Source organism: Cryptomeria japonica, chromosome 2 (genome assembly GCF_030272615.1).
Source record: "Cryptomeria japonica chromosome 2, Sugi_1.0, whole genome shotgun sequence".
NCBI lineage: Eukaryota > Viridiplantae > Streptophyta > Pinopsida > Cupressales > Cupressaceae > Cryptomeria > Cryptomeria japonica.
Genome location: NC_081406.1, coordinates 535,983,260 through 536,001,122, shown reverse-complemented (window position 1 = coordinate 536,001,122; position 17,863 = coordinate 535,983,260). Strand labels below are relative to the sequence as shown.

The 17,863-nt window shown below is 34.1% G+C and overlaps 1 protein-coding gene across 10 annotated transcripts in view; it reads left to right on the top strand.

Moving 5' to 3' along the window:
- Positions 1-17,863, top strand: part of LOC131066764 (uncharacterized) — a 196,802-nt gene that overhangs the window by 156,545 nt on the left and 22,394 nt on the right. Inside the window, exon 17 of one of the 10 annotated variants that reach the window (XM_058001595.2) lies at positions 6,640-7,149. The exons of the other annotated variants lie outside the window; for them this stretch is intronic. Within the exon in view, the coding sequence (XP_057857578.2) occupies positions 6,640-6,687 (48 nt within the window). The 3' untranslated portion in view covers positions 6,688-7,149. Of the gene's footprint in view, positions 1-6,639; positions 7,150-17,863 lie in introns of those variants that run through there. 10 annotated transcript variants of the gene reach the window in all.

Genomic DNA, 17,863 nt, shown 5'->3' with positions numbered 1-17,863 from the left:
ATCAGAAATAGCAACCTTGTTGCTATAAGCAACATATTACTCTATTGCATATACTATAAAGGAAGATCAGACATAGCAATTGACATCCCTCTTGGCGATATCCTCTCATATTGCAAGATATAATCAATCAGGCATCGAATAGTGTATATATCTTTTTCTTTTTAATTCCAGTTTGAAAGAGCTCAAAGTGAGCAAGGTCGAAGGCCCAAATCATGTGCATGTAACGGAGCAGTATTCACGTCTGACACAGCACCATAAACTTTGCATGATCTATATTCCAAATCAGAAACAGCATCAGCAAGTATTTCCCTTCCAAAGCGATCAACACTTCCTACATTGCACCTATCTAATTTCATATCAGAAATAGCAACCTTGTTGCTATAAGCAACATCTTACTCTATTGCATATACTATAAAGGAAGATCAGACATAGCAATTGACATCCCTCTTGGCGATATCCTCTCATCAGTTGTAACATAAATAATCAAATTGATTAGATATTGCAGCCATTGTTGAAAGCAATAAATATCGATTTCATAATCAAAGTATATATCGGATATTACATATCACTATAAGTGATAATATGACATTTACATAGTATATTTCATAACAATCATATCAGACACTGCTGTTGCTACATCAAATTGCACACATTTATATTGATTATATCAGGTATTGCAGTTGATCTTGATTTATCTTCCATCACTTGCTTAAATAGTATTCAATTGACATAATAGAAAGGAGAAGTTGGAGTAATTGTCCTGGCTTTCTTGACTTAGCCTAAAATGGGACATTACTGAATCTATCCCACACCCCTACTTGGTATGTCCCAGTCCTGGTTTGCGTATGGGTACACCCAAATATCAAATTTACAAAACTTTTGTTTGTCAACCTCCTATATCAAATTTATATTGGCTTTTTTCAATGGCAAAATGTTTGGATTTTTTAAGCTGCCATAAAAAGGAAATTAATCTAGAGCTTTTTTGAAATGGGATAGGTTGTAGGAGGTGATGGTACAGCTGGATGGTTGTTGGTCCGTTGGGTAGTGTCTCTAACCTTCACTTGGAAAATCCCAAAATATTACCTCCTGTTGGAATTCTGTATATTTCTTTAAATTTTGTATATTGGCAGGTTGAGAAATATAAGTTATGTATATTGGTTTAAGTTTTTTGTATATATATATATATCATACCCAAACATACCATACCCAAGGGGAAAAAATTGTTGTACTGGTGTACTCATATCTTGTACTCATTCACATTCTTGTGCCTGTATCAACAACTTAGCTCTTGTGCAGTCAATTTTTGATTTCGATGCTTTTCGACCATTTTCGCAATTTGCATGCAATTTTGAGCTGTATTTAGTTAATTTTACTAAGGTTGCCATTAATTTATCGGGTACCTTAGTATAATAGCTTGTTGGAAAGAGAATGGAAAGTTTTAAATGTTGGATGCTCAACCTTGTGCCTAAAGTGCTAAGAATAATTAATATTTGAAGAAATCACTTTTCGGGGATATAAGGCTGAACTAAATTATAAAGTGATTTTGTATTGCACTTTCTGGAAAGTTCCCAAGATGATTATAGAAGAAGGCTAAGGGTCTCATTTGATACATACAGAAGAATTCATAAGCTTGTTTATTTCTTTGCAAAGATCAGCGGGGCAAAAACCCCAATGGTTGACTAGAGTCGAGGATAAAAACCGTGTCTTCACCATTTAGGTCAACACATGGATTGATGGGGTGCTAAAGGTGTTGAATAGGGGCAAAAACCTCAATGGTTTACGGGAGTTGAGGACGAATGTTGAAAACACTTTGTCTTCACCAAAGCGGTTCCACCACAGGGATCAACGGGGTGCTAAAGGTGTTGAGCAGGGGTGAAAACCCTTGTTCTTGGTACAAATTTGGAGGTGAATCCAGACAGGGTTTGCATTTGAGCAAAAACAGGATTTACACATTTTCTTTGGATTTAAATGGTTGAAGTTTGGTAGAAATTTGTGAAGTCTTTATTTAAAGACAAATTTTAGATTCTCAATTTGCATTGTATGAATTAATCCAATCTCTTGATGGATGATTTATTGTGAATGGAGAGGTGATTCTCAATGAAGTTTTGAAAGTATTGATGTAAAGACATTTAGTATTTTCCCTTGGTGTAAGATTATGTGTGCCCAAGGCGTAGGGCTATCAGCAATATTATTGCAGATTTGTACACATCAGTTGGGTGGTGTGAGGCATTATTTTCTTTAGCTGGGCAGTTTGAGTTGTTTAATTTTCTGCTGGGCAAATTTCAGACTTTTCTGGAGCTGCATTTCAGAGTATTCTGCCTCACGTTTTGGTTCTCAGTCATTGAATTTCTAGCTTCTGGGTCATGGTGGTTCCTGAGTGAAATATTAACTTCTTTACCGCTGTTCAAATGTAAAAAAATCTGTATATGAAGCTGTGCAAATATTATTGGTATTAGCTGCTGTTCTTATCTATACACTGATCCAGCAAGTAGTTAACTTTATTGTAGACTGTATTTCAGATTTGTGCAAGGTTTTTCATATAAATAGAAAGGTCAGAAATGTTTATCTCATCTCTGTACTTTCCAGCAGATGATTATATTGCATTTCATATGATATAGATGTCAATAGCTATTACATTCCCCTGTCACTGTTTATGTTGTTAGTTCTCTATGCAAATCTGGAAGTTAATGACAAAACACTATTATCTAGTTTAAAATAATCAGATTTCCACAATCCATAATAATATCTATAGCTGCTTCTGGATTTGATTGTGTGACTTTTTTTGCATCAAGGTTTCGGATCACACTCTGTGATCCTGGCATTCTCTAAACATCCTGATAATGGATCACAGAACAGAGTGTGATCTGAAACATTGAAGCAGCTATAGATACTATTATCTAATTTCAATTGAAATAATAACGAGCAAAGTGACAAGAACTTACAAAATCATCAACACACGAAGACAAACAGAAAGCTGCAAATGATGTTCATGTGAACTGTTTGACTTAATGCTCAGTGGAAAGAAAGAAATTGTAAAAAGTCGGTTTAGATAAAAAAGTTGGTTTGAACGGGGGTGCCTGGGCAACTCAAACCAAACTTTGATTACTTGGCAGAAAATACTAATGGAAAAGCCAATGAAGAAGTGCAATGGCAAAGAAATGATTGGGTTGGGCATCCAGAATGCGCACCTTGACTCCATTGGTGGGATTCAGTAACATGTTTGCCATTTTTATCAATTTGGGGAGAAACAGGCGGAAATTGTATTCACTGTCACCATTTCCTTTCCAAGCTTCATGCCTTATTCATTTCCACATTGCTTACTTTACTGCAGCCATCATCAATCTTGAACCTCATCATTATTTCATCTTGAAACAGCTGCAACCTTGATCATCCTATAAGATTTGATAGTTAAAAAAAAAGACCACAACATGATGATTTGGCAACTTGGTGAGGGAAAGATAGCAACCAACTTAGGAGTGACACAGAAATGGTGACTAACTAACAACAAAATGGACAAAACAGTAAAATGAACACCAAGTTTCATATGGGTAGAACACCATCTATATCTTTCATTTAATTTGGAATCTGTACATGCTTAAATAACTCCCACAATGCTATAGTCATATTTCAGACATCATTGTGTTACTACCAATGTGTGATTTTTCCAATCTACAAATTCAACAATGTGACAAAATAAGTATGTTGATGCTTTAACAAACCAAGAGCTATTTTTGAAAACAGCTTATCATGGAATTATAACGATGTGGTATGTAATGTCCCAAAAATCCGCAATCTATAAAAAACATATAAACAATGCAATTCAACATTTGTTTGCGATATGAATGATTGATCTAGAGTATAGTTAGCAAATTCTCTTTAAGGTTACTTGGTTATCAATAAGTCAATTCCATATTTAGTTCCTAATGAGATTAAGAGGACTAGATGCAATAGGATGCCCGTAGCGCTTGTCAGGCCCAAGAGCGGTACACTCCCCCTTGGCCCAACCGACGGCAGACCTTAAGTCATCCGCAGTGGGTGGCCTACCTGACAGAGGCCTAGTTCCTGCTATCCTTGTTACTCTATTCTCGACATGTCTCACTGGACTTGGATATGCAATTGATTCATTTATCATTATTTTAATGTCTTACCCATTCCTACTATTCTCTTAATTGAACAATGCCATTTATTCTGAATTTGTAGTTGCAATTCATTCATTAGTTAATTGAGCATATGGAGGTTCATTCATACGCATTGTATACCCATATGTATACACATATTGATATATATATATTTTTATGTATTAATGTATTATATTAATATCCATTATATTAATCTCAATTTATATACAAATGTATTTTAGCCACATCTATGTATATGTAAACATATTGAATTAATAACTACATATATTAATGTACCAATGCATTGAATGAATATCTATCTACATGTATCTGTACGCATACGTGATTTATGTAAACCTTGCTGCAGAGTAAACAATAGTGGGTAAGTGTTCTTAACTGCGTCCCTTGCTACCTCTTTTCCTTGCCGCTATCCCTTCCCACGCTGCCCCCCTCTTTCTTCCTCACGGTGTGTACTTTAATACCGGCGGGGGGATGTGTTGGAGCGGGTCCATCCAGGGGACGTGGCCGCTGAGGGAGAAGGTGAATGTGGTGACTGTTGGAGTCATCGCTCCCTGGTTGACCCGCACTACCTCTCAGCGCCTTAGTCTTTTATTCACCGCATTTCATACAAGGCGTTCATTAGAGGTAATACGCCCTTTCTTAGTGTAGTTTAAGGAGTGCGTCAATTATAGTATATTGATATTAGAAATAATTTATATTGTGTGTGTTATATTTTGTATCGGTTCTATGAAATATGATATTATTCAAAAATAATAATTATAATGTATTTTTGATAATTTATGTTATATTTTATATTTATTGAATAACACATTATATGGTAAATATAATATTATATTATATATCAATATATCTATTTTATGTTTATTCAATTTAATAACATTTTATGGTAAAGCGGCTTTAACAGTTTAATATTAATAATTGAAATATGAACGTTTATATTAAAATAAACAAGGAGTCATCTCAGATTAGGTTACAATAATAATGGGGTTAGGAATGTTTTTTATTTATTAATTACAAAAAACGTGGGGTTATGACATGGTAAAAATGCAATCAGTAAGAGGGAAATGAATAAAAAAGAAAGTAAGAAACACAACACAATAAAAGGGACACAGGATATATGGAGTGGAGAAATCCAATTTAGTAAAACTCCAGCTCAGAAACAAGTCATGCTTCCTTAGGTCAACAGAAATCAGCAAGATTATAAGCCACTGTTCTCCACAGCTATCAAGAATAGGGTGATCATGTTAACACATACAATTATCCTTCTTTCTCTCTTATGCTCTTGAACTGATTCAAAACTATTTCGTACTATCTCCTAAATGCAGCTTGTAATGCATACAGCATCCCTTAATTTAAAGTGATTGAAGCCTGAGTGAAGAAGATACAGATGGATACCTGCAAATGCACAATGTGCGTACTTATGCACCTTTTAGGTTACAAACAACTGAATGAACCCAACAATCAATTCACCTCAGCAATCAAAAATGGAACAACGCTATCCTCTGATCTGGACGGCTATTGTTCACCTTGTTGGTGCTAGTATTTGTAGGCTCCTTGAATTGAAAAAAATGGTTAAGTATTGGTCTTTGTCCCTTTGTTTCCTTTGCCCTGTTATGGCCCATTGCTTATGTCCGATCTGAGAGATTATCCATGGGTTTTATGTTATGTTGTTTCTCTAAGTATTGTTGTTTTACCCTTAGAATATTCACCCAAACGTCAAAATCATAATTTGTATAAGAATATTTCCTAAGCGTTTGAGTTTAAGGTATCAAGAAGTTTGTAGGTTTGCAAACTTCCCAAATCCTCAATAGGACATGTTGTATCACATGGTTCACAATTTCGTGAACCTTGCAACAATGCAGAAAGAAGTAAAGGCAAACAGGTGACAAGATTCTTAGTTTTGCTAACTTTGTTAAGTTTCGATATAGTTTGTCAAGTCACAAAAATACTACAACAAACTGAACAAGGAAAATCAAAGTTCAAAGGTTTAAAAATCGCATGGTTTGTGATGTCACAAAGTTTATGATTTTGTGAATTATGTGATGTGGTTCATAATGAACAAAGAAAATCAAAGTTAAAAAGGTTTAAAAGTCGCATGGTTTGTGATGTCACAAAGTTTATGATTTTGTGAATTATGTGATGTGGTTCATAATGAACAAAGAAAATCAAAGTTAAAAAGGTTTAAAAGTCACATGGTTTGTGATGTCACAAAGTTTATGATTTTGTGAATTATGTGATGTGGTTCATGATGAGCCTATAAATTGACATTATTATTTAATGTTTTACCTCATTTTTATAATGTCCTTCCAAGTCATTTCCAAACATTACCTTGGTTTTGTGAAGCATTAACTAGGATTAATGGTGTTTGATATGCATATGTGTGTCTAGCTAGTTGATGCTAAATAAATGTAACATATTATAATAAATGGTTATTATTGAATGTAAATTACTTAAGAAAGATTAACATGTTGTTTTTGAGTGGTTTGAGTTGTTCGTATAGCTAGAAAGGAGGAGGAGCAAGTTGGCAATTGACAGATGTAGCAGCTGACTGAAAGTGCAGAAAAAGTCAAAAGACCAGTTTCAGTAAAATGGGCATCTAGAAAGGAGGAGGAGCAAGTTGGCAATTGACAAATGTAGCAGTTGACTGAAACTGCAGAAAAAGTCAAAAGACCAGTTTCAGTAAAACGGGCATATCTCACTCGTTTCTTAATGAAATTAAGATTTTCAAAATGATATGGAAAACTTAAAAGGAGATCTCAAATGGGTTTAAACCATTTGAACGTATTCGCAATAGTTAATGAGCAACTTTCACTAGCAGATTTTTAGGCAACAGTTAAGGATTGAGTTCTAGTTCAACTTGGACTCTTCTACCTCTTCATGAGTTCGTGTATTTGGAGTTATTGAAGTCAAGAAATATTGGATAAGATTGTGGAAACAATATTTGATGATTCATAAATAATTATAACGTGTTTTGTACACATGTTCAACCATGACTCTACTTTATAGTTGTAGAGTTCGAAGAGGATTATAACTCTCTCAACTCTTGTTATTTTAATCTTTGCTATCAGTCATGAATAGAATAAGTCATCTCCTTGTTGTAACAGGAGAAATAACATTTGTAATAAGTTGTTGAGTTTGTAATTACTTCAACTCTCAAGCCTCAAGCATAAATCTGAGATTTTGTTGAGTTGTGAGTAAGTAGTGTTAAAGGTAGTGTTGAGAATAGTGTAGAGTATCCAATTAGTGTTGAGTCTTGTTAGTAGTGTCCATATTCAATCAGCAAGTGTGATATATGTCCGTGTAATATTTGATTTGCAATAAGAAGATTATTTGAGCATTGAAGCTTGTCTATTGAATATGGAATACTAATGACAGATTCAAGCAACTCAAGCATGGGCCACTTGAGAAACTGTGATTTCATCATAGTTTAGCTTTTTGTTCATTTTGCTTTACTTTAATTAGTGAGTTGGTTATGATAGGTTTTGTTTTCAGCATATTTGATTTCACTAATTTTAGAACAATCGTCCTGTAGCCATTGCTGTTGCAAATAACCAGTCATCCTGTAGCCACTGCTGTTGCAAATAACTAGTCATTCTTGCAGCCACTATGTCATGTTTTCAGTTCAGTTTATTACTTTGAGTTTATTTGCTATACACAACTGATACAATAGCTTAGAAGGCTTCCATAGTGCATATACAGTGCTGTCTCATTTCAAGTTCACATCCCTGGGTTGATAATTAAATGTAGCTTTTAGTTCATGAAGGGTTGTTTAGTGTGGATAAAATCCGTAAGTTGTGAATTGGTATTCCAACTTCAATTACAATTAAAAAACTCAACATTTTTGGCGCCATTGCCGGGGATGAGTCAAGCTATGAGAGTCACTAAGTTGTTTTAGAGGTCAATGAAGCACAATAACCAAGAGCCAATATCATTTGCAGCAAGTTTGGAAATCAATGAAGACATGTTCTCTAACATCATAGAGGAATTTTGTTCATGTATTGATGACCAGGTGCTGGTTTGTGAGAAGGTAAAGGAAGATAAACTTGTTTTGCAAAATGAAGAAGTTACCATACACAAGGTTGCTGAATGTGATGTCAAATTTGGAACTCTTACTTCAAGAAGAGGGCTGCCATAAAGCTAAATTCAGTCCTCTAATGCTGAAAAGTAAATAAGATATTGATGAAGACATGTTTTGGGATGACTTAGAGAATTTTTGCTTAAATTTGAATGCTAAACAAGTATCTTTTATAGAGCAAAATCATGAGCAGCAAGAGCAAAGTGCAGAAATTTCTATATTTTTGTCAAATCAGTCACACAAATTGATGTTTGCAAATCAAGAAGAGAACAAAGAGGCAACCCATCAAACACAAAAGCACCAAGGAGGGTTCTAAATTTGTGCTTTCACGAGGATGTCCAATTAGACATCTAGCTAAGGAGGAGGCAAGAAAATCATTACAACTTATTTTATCCAAGCATGAAGTTGTAGTTGTAGATGAAGCTAAATTTCCAGTTGCAGCTGAAGAAGAATGGTATCAGCTCTCTTATCCACTTCAAAACAGAAGTATGTATGATCAATGTGAAGTTGTAAGTGAGTTTGTTAATGTCTTTGAAAAGTTATTGTAGCTGTTTGTTAAGTTTCTAATGATATTGCAACTCTTTTTTGTTGCACATAAGCATGTGAAGCATTGTAAGTTGCTGAGAAAGGGCAGATATTTCATAAAACCAGTGAATGGTTTTGTTTGAGTAAGTCTTATTTGCTGGTTAGTGTAGGTTAGGATAGGCTAGGATAGGTTTTTCATTCAACAAGTGCTCTTGCACAATGTCTTAGATGTCTTTTTCTTCATTTATCCATGCTTAGTTAGTTAGGTGTTGTCTAGTGAAGTTGTTTCCCCAAATTCTTCTTGTTTAAATGACCCTTTTAGAGTTGTATTAACCTCATTGGATGGAGGTGCAGCAATTGTTCAAAAAGTTTGCAGCCTTTTTAAGCTACTTGCAGCAGTTGTAGTGTGACTAAATAGTCAACCTGCACAATCTTCCAAGAAGTCTACAACAACTTTTAATGTAAAATATGCAACATTCTTAAAGGGACCTGTAAACTCAGCTACTTAGGGACTTGTACTTTCGGCATTTATAGCTTTCCAAAGAACCAAAGGTACTTACATTTATGATTTCCATTTATTTGTAATATTTATCATTTTTAGTTAATTGGTTATCTATGCATTACAATGTGTTTGTCAATTGTCATTTTTCTAGTTACATGCTTCATAACTAATTTATTTTGCCACCCTCATCCATTAATTGTCATTTGAGGACAAATGACCTTTCAGCTGGGGGAAACATAATATTTTCAGACCTCTGTAGTAGAAAATACAAAGAGAAGAAAAGGCAATTACAATCTTGAAAACAACAAAGGATATCATAGTAAACTAATTTCATGCATAACCAATGTCTACTCCTTGCTTGAGGACAAGCAAGATTTCAGCTAGGGAATGATGAGCCTATAAATTGACATTATTATTTAATGTTTTACCTCATTTTTATAATGTCCTTCCAAGTCATTTCCAAACATTAACTAGGATTAATGGTGTTTGATATGCATATGTGTGTCTAGCCAGTTGATGTTAAATAAATGTAACATATTATAACAAATGGTTATTAGTGAATGTAAATTACTTAAGAAGGATTAACATGTTGTTTTTGAGTGGTTTGAGTCGTTTGTATAGTTAGAAAGGAGGAGCAAGTTGGCAATTGACAGATGTAGCAGTTGACTGAAAGTGCAGAAAAAGTCAAAAGACGAGTTTCAATAAAACAGGCACATCTCACTCGTTTCTTAATGAAATTAAGATTTTCAAAATGATATGGAGAACTTAAAAGATCTCAAATGGGTTTAAACCGTTTGAGCGTATTCACAATAGTTAATGAGGAGCTTTCACTAGAAGTTGACTGAGACAAACTAGCAAATTTTCAGGCAGCAGTTAAGGATTGAGTTCTAGTTCAACTTAGACTCTTCTACCTCTTCATGAGTTCGTGTATTTGGAGTTATTGAAGTCAAGAAATATTGGAGAAAATTGTGGAAACAATATTTGATGATTCATAAATAATTATAACATGTTTTGTACACATGTTCAACCATGACTCTACTTTATAGTTGTAGAGTTCGAAGAGGATTATAACTCTCTCAACTCTTGTTAGTTTAATCTTTACTACCAGTCATGAATAGAATAAGTCATCTCTTTGTTGTCACAGGAGAAATGACATTTGTAATAAGTTGTTGAGTTTGTAATTACTTCAACTCTCAAGCCTCAAGCATAAATCTGAGATTTTGTTGAGTTGTGAGTAAGTAGTGTTGAAAGTAGTGTTGAAGGTAGTGTTGAGAATAGTGTAGAGAATATCCAGTTAGTGTTGTGTCTTGTTAGTAGTGTCCATATTCAATCAACAAGTCTGATACATGCCCATGTAATATTTGATTTGCAATAAGAAGATTATTTTAGCATTGAAGCTTGTCTATTGAAGATGGGATGCTAATGACAGATTGAAGCAACTCAAGCATGGGCCACTTGTGTCTTGTTAGTAGTGTCCATATTCAATCAACAAGTCTGATACATGTCCATGTAATATTTGATTTGCAATAAGAAGATTATTTTAGCATTGAAGCTTGTCTATTGAAGATGGAATGCTAATGATAGATTGAAGCAACTCAAGCATGGGCCACTTGAGAAACTGTGATTTCATCAGAGTTCAGATTTTTATTCATTATGCTTTACTTTAATTAGTGAGTTGGTTATGATAGGTTTTGTTTTCAGCATATTTAATTTCACTAGTTTTAGAACAGTTGTCCTGCAGCCACTGCCGTTGCAAATAACCAGTCATCCTGCAACCACTGATGTTGTAAATAACCAGTCTTCCTGCAGCCACTGCTGTGTAGTTAGTTTTATTTCCAGCATTGTCATGTTTTCAGTTCAGTTTATTATTCTGAGTTTATTTGCTATACACAACTGATACATTAGCTTAGAAGGCTTCCATAATGCATATACTGTGCTGTCTCATTTCAAGTTCACGTCCCAGGGTTGATAATTAAATGTAACTTCTAGTTCATGAAGGGTTGCTTAGTGTGGATAAAATCCGTAAGTTGTGAATTAGTATTCCAACCTCAATTGCAATTAAAAAGCTCAACAGTTCACAATGTCATAAAGTTTGCGACACAAACTTTGTGACAATGGTTCTAAAGTTCACAAAAAGTGTGATAATGCAATGTAGTCCACCAAAATGAAAAAACTGCTATGAATGATTGAAGTTTTAATAAGGAAAAAGGAGGGAAAGTTACCACGTTCTTAGAGTCACATTGTTTGCAAGTTTGCAAACTTTGCGAAAGTGCGATTTAGTTTGCACTTAAGGCCAAATCTCGAATGAGCAAAGAAAAGAAGAGGAAGAGCAATTGGGTTTTAAGTGTAGAAAAGGTACCAAGGGACATTTTAAGTCCTCAATTCACTGTTATAGCTATCGTCACCCACCCCAGGCCTAATGGTATGCAACTTTCTAGGGTTTTCATTTAAATTTTTTAGGTTTTTCACATGCTAAGAACTTCAAATTTGATTGTCAAGACATTTATAGGCCCCAAGGAACATTCTCCTATGCCTCACAAGTATTCTTAGGCACATTCTCAAGTATGATCACCCCCTTAGGAAGTATTTGTGCTTACTGCAATTTACCCATCAATCAACTTCAATTAATGCAGTTTGGTACACCCTTCCCTATGAGTTATTAAGGATCAATGAGTCTTTGTTTCAAAAAAGGATGGGAAAAGAGATAAACATCAGTTTGGTACACCCTTCCCTATGAGTTATTAAGGATCAATGAGTCTTTGTTTCAAAAAAGGATGGGAAAAGGGATAAACATGGAAGCATAGCAGAGAGAAAAACTCACTTAACAAAACCCTAGGGTTTGTAAATTTCAAATTTGGGTAAAGTATTTTGATATTGTAATGTTTTGAGTTTATCCCAAATTCCTAATAACAATCAGTGATCTTTGAAGAGTGAGTGATTAACGCTAGAATCAACCTTGACTAAGTGTCTCCTTGCATATAGTCTGTATCTTTATATGTGTTGCTGATTAGTTAGACAACCAAAAGACTAAAATTTCTATAAAGCTTTTGTGCAGTATCTTTTTAGAACAATGAAAGATGTGTATGGGTATGCTCAAGGATTATTAAGTAGACTTATCTAATATGTTTACAACCATCTAGTTAGACAAGCAAAAGACTATAAAATTTTTACAAAGCTTTTGTGGAGTATCATTTTAGAGCAATGAAAGATGTGTATGGGTATGTTCAAGGAAAATGAAAGATGTGTATGGGTATGTTCTAGGATTATTAAGTAGACTTATCTAATATTTTACAACCATCTGTTATTTCCTTGAATGTATGTGTAGAACCTAGTTTGCATTTGCATTTTGGAAAATATAGTCTTTTGCGACACCTTCATTAAAATGTCATTAGTAGATCTTTTGTATCAATATATCATCTTAACATACTCAAAACAACTTAATATAAACATTTTTTTAGCTTAACCTGATTTGGTGTGTTCCAATTACCACATCTGAATGCATATGACAGCATAAAGTTTTATCATAAAACCTGTTTTACTTGGGGACGAGAGGCCTGTTTTACTTGGGGACTATAGGCCTGTTCCAGAAACGGAGATGTCCCGAGGACATCCCTTGGCCATCCCATAGTATTAATGTTTGAGTTTTGATAATTTGTTTGACTTTGACTCTCATGTGAACTCTCAATTCAAGCTATATAACACAAATGTTATATGTTAAGATTCTATAATGTATATATGCATGCTTTATCCATGTTTTCATATGACTTTTTAAAATTTCCATATGTATTTAAAATTTTCTCTAGTTTATATAGCCATCCCCTTTGTCATTCCCTTTGCAATCCCTTAGTTGTCCCCAACAGTGGCTCGAAGAATCGGGGACAAGGAAATGCGTGCCCCCATTCCCTTGTCCCGGAAACTTGGGGTAACATAGCATAAAACATCTTTAGAGACATTCATGTAGAAAAGTATTTTCTTTAATAAGGTGCTTGATCCCTAATATTGTAAGCCAGCATAAAGGCATGAAGTGACAACCAAAATAGGGGTGCATAAATACAATAGGTATGGTTTGTATTAGGGAAAGTGTTTAGTTTCTGTGGTTTTATCTATTTTGAAGTTGAATATTGCAAAGCATAAAGACATGAAGTGAGAACCGAAATAGGGGTGCATAATGCAATGGGTATGGTTTGTATTAGGGTAAGTGTTTAGTTTCTGTGGTATTATCTATTGCAAACCTTAGAAAACCAAAAGGGGAGAAGTTTTATTTGAGAAGGAAGGATCCATGGAATAGAACAAAATATCTAAAGCACTAAAAGCAGATTTAGGAGCAGACCTAAATCAGAATTATAAGAAAATCTGGAAGAATGATATGAACATTTATCAAGGAGATCAGAACACATACAAATCTGCAAACAATAATTAAGCAGGCATTGAAGGAAAAGAAGAGGAGACATTAAATCAATAACCAGAGAGTCAGACCTGATGGAATAGAAAGGATTCTCATACACACATATACATATATCTGAGTATAGGCAGCAGATCAGATTGATATAAACAGCATACCCATGCATTTACACGGTGCTTAAGCAAAAATATAGGAATATCCCAATACGGAACATTACAGTTGAAGGATTTCCGATAAATTTGACACCACTAGCACTCAACATATTTTAAAAAATTGTTAGGTGAAATGTCTGACGTGGAATTCATCATATCTATCAGAAGAATTTGGCACATGTTGCTTCAAGTTGACAAGTTTTTCATGAGTCTGTATCTGATGATTATGTAACATGTAGAATTTGCTTGATAAGGTGATTCTTATAATTGGAAAGGTCCTTAAGGGTTTGATCCATACTGAAAGCCTCCATCAATTTTCTCTATTTCTTTGCATTGCATCATTCTTTCCCTCATATTTAAACCTTTGGCCTTCATCTTTGGAAGGGTGTGTGAGAGATTTTGTATTGTTTGTGTGTTTTCATGGTAATAAAAAGTAAAACCATACAACTGAAATACAATTGAATTCAATTATTTCTTTTCATCCATTTTGTATCGTAACTGCCTAGTAGGGAGGCTTTTGGCTCCTGAAATCTCATGTATATTGAGAAGATGGGGAAGTTCTATATGCTCTATGAGAGTCTCTTTTTTCCTAAGATGGGGAAGTTCTATATGCTCTATGAGACTCTCTTTTTCCTTACTTTCCATGGAATTTCTGATTTTATTTTCTATGGAGTCTTACCTGGCTGATGCTTCTCCTCTTGAAGATGCCCAATTCTTGAGTGCTTATCTTGCAAGTGCCATACTACGTTTCACTTTGAGAGAATTGAGCAATTGTTTCAACTTGTTTCTTTTCCTTGAAGTCTCTTTGTCCAAGTGGTACCAACGACATTCGTCTACAACATGGATTTATCATTTTCCCTTGCTTACCTTGCCTACCTTGCCAACTGATTTCCTTATTATTGAGAGCTTGCATCATTTGGGTAACTACTTTTGATTAGTCTCTGACTCTCCGTCATAATTTGTCCTTTCTTACAGCAACAAATTCTAATTGTAGAAAAGAACCAAAACATTTTAGAGTCTAACAAAGAAATATGTATGGGAGTAGCTTTGATAAGTTTGTAGTATAGATGCCAAGCTTCAATACCAATTCTTCTCTTCCTTGCTTTTCCAACATTTTATCACACATCCATTAACGAAGTCAGCAATTACATTTGCAACTTGAGTGCTTTATCATCTTTTTTTTTGCCAGTCCTTATGATTCTTCTTCCAATAAGCATTTCTTTGGTTGCAGATGTCAAACAGTGCGTAATACTACTGTCATACCCAATTTAACTTTTAAAATCCATTTTATAATCATTTCCACGTCTATTTCAGGTCTATGGATGCATACACCACCACTATGGGTGCATACAACCACCACTATGGGCATCATAACTAACACTTAACTAAGTACAAACCTAATGGGTATAAGTTTAGTTGAATTTAGATAAAATAATGCTACGTTAGTTTTTAGCAAAAATTAAATAATTCCAAATTTAAAATTTAGTTACAACAATATAAAACAAGTGCCACATAGTGGGGAGTACTTGTCTTTTTATCATTGTAATAATAAAAAAATTAATTTTTTAGAGGTAGGTTGGATCATAATTTGAGATAATATACTCTTGCAATAGTATAATAGAGAGTGCACATAATTATAACATAGTTGCAGTTCTGTAGCAATCTGCCACTATTTCTCAGCATTCTGTTGCAGTTCTACAACAACACTCTGCAGCTTCTTCTGATCACAACTTTGCAGAATCACTTCCATCACTTCCACCTGATCTCTCTCTTGGTCCGAATGTCCTAATGAATGTATCGCTTGGACTGTGGTTCGTCGTAGGCGGAAGGGGAGGTCCTCCCACCTTGTCCTAACCTCTCCCTCTCAAGGCTTGGGTGTCTCTTCCCCTCCTTGAGTTGGTTCTAGTTTGTTTTTTGATCTGACATTGTTGTAAGGGGGCTTGCTCCCTTGGTTAGTTTTGTCTTTTTGATAGTCTCTACTATGGTAAGGGTCGGCACCCTAGTTAACGTTGCTTTTTTAATAAAAAACATAGTTATAAAATTACAATAATATTTGTAATCTTAATTTTAACCTAATTCTAACTCTAAATCTAACATTAAATACAACCCTAATCATATTAAATACAACCTTAATCCTTTTTAATTTGTTTTTAACCCTAGTTATGAATCTAACTCGAAGCCTAAATTTAATCTTTTAAGTTAGAAATAATTTGAACTTTATTTTTGACCCTAACCTAAACCCTTATTCTAAAATCGACTCTTATTATAAACCCAATTTTAATCTTAATCATTATTATAATTATTTTGGAATTATAATAAAAAATAAGAGTTAAGATTAAAGTTGTAATATAATTAAGAATTATAAATTAAGTTATACTCATTTGTTAAAATTATAATTATAAAATTAATAATAATAATCTTAATTTCAATTTATAAATATTTAATGAAAATTTTAATATAATTATTAATAATAGATTTATTATTATTATATTTTGGGTAATGTTATTCTTAATAAATTATTATAATAAATATATTAATCTTTATACAATATTTTAGACTATATTATTGCATTATATAGATTTAATATTATATGATAAGGATATATAATAATATATTTCATCTATTTTATGAATATAATTTAGATTATAATTAAATATGTTAATAATATTGGTCAATAATATGCATAATATTAAATTATTTATTCACACCTTAATCTCAAACCTTAATCACAAATTTTCTTATATGTTAATAATTTATATATTTAACCTTACTAATATATTATTATATATAATTTAATTATTCATTGATTATATGTAATTAACATGTTTACTTTTGATTTTCTTTTATTATCAAAAATGTATTTAATCTTAATATAATAATTTTAATTATATTACTCTATATATTATTATATAGAGAATTAAACCTTACTAATATATTATTATATATAATTTAATTATTCATTGATTATATGTAATTAACATGTTTGGATCACCTGGCGAGATGGCGGCACTGGACGGCAGTAGGAGCGGCGTTGGCGAATAGAACAGGGTCACCAATCTGAGGTTTTCTGGCTCCTAGTCCACGAAGGTTGGTTCCCGGAGCGATGAAGCGGACATTGCTTTTCCCATTAAGACTGGTAGAATGCAAGTGGTCCAGGAACCGGACAAAGCGGGGGTAATAGATAGGTTTCAGGGCTCCAAATATTCCAATCTACGGTTAAACCATGGAAATCCCTATTCAAATGGTAATCTGTGCCCTATTGACCCACACAAGTGGAAGGCGAATGGTTTCAGTTGGAACAACAAAGGCTGGTTCTGCAAGGCTAACCATCTTGTATTTGAGGGCCCCAGAAACTGGTATCCACCGCCTAAACCTAACACTTCTGTTGCGCCGCTCGAGAGAGACATCCCTTATATCGACTCTTTTTTGGCTCCCCGGACTGATCATGGTAATTTCCAAAAATGGAATGGGTGCTTCAGGCAAGGAAACTCTAAGGCGGATCAAGCAAGGTTTTGGAGATCTAACTATTGACCAATTAATCGGAACCCTCGACCGAATCTGGAAATACGCCCAGATTTTCGGAAAGCAGGCTGTCTCTCAGTGGCCCCGTTTTCATAAACTGGTAAGTAAAACCTCAAGACCCACTATCTTCCTGGATGAGAATAAAATTAATTTTACTCAATCAAATTTGCTTGAGTCTTGCCTTTTTATCAAGTGGGGTGGTGGAAAGCGGGTTAAGGACAACTTTGAATCCTGGTGTAGAGCGCAGTGGGGAAATGATATTAATATTAATATTCTCTCGAATGATTTCTATATGATTGAATTTATGAACAATAAGGAGCAATGGCAAGCTAAAAACAGAGGTTCATATATCCTAGATGGCATTGAAGTTCACATCATCGATTGGTAGCCCAATTTCAATCCCCGGACATATGTCTTGCCGGATAGCAAGGTATGGATAAGACTGTATAATTGTCCCTCGGATTATTGGCACATTGATGTCATTAAGGACATATGCAAAAACCTTGGTACCTTTGTATCTGCTAATGATATCTTGGAAGATAAACT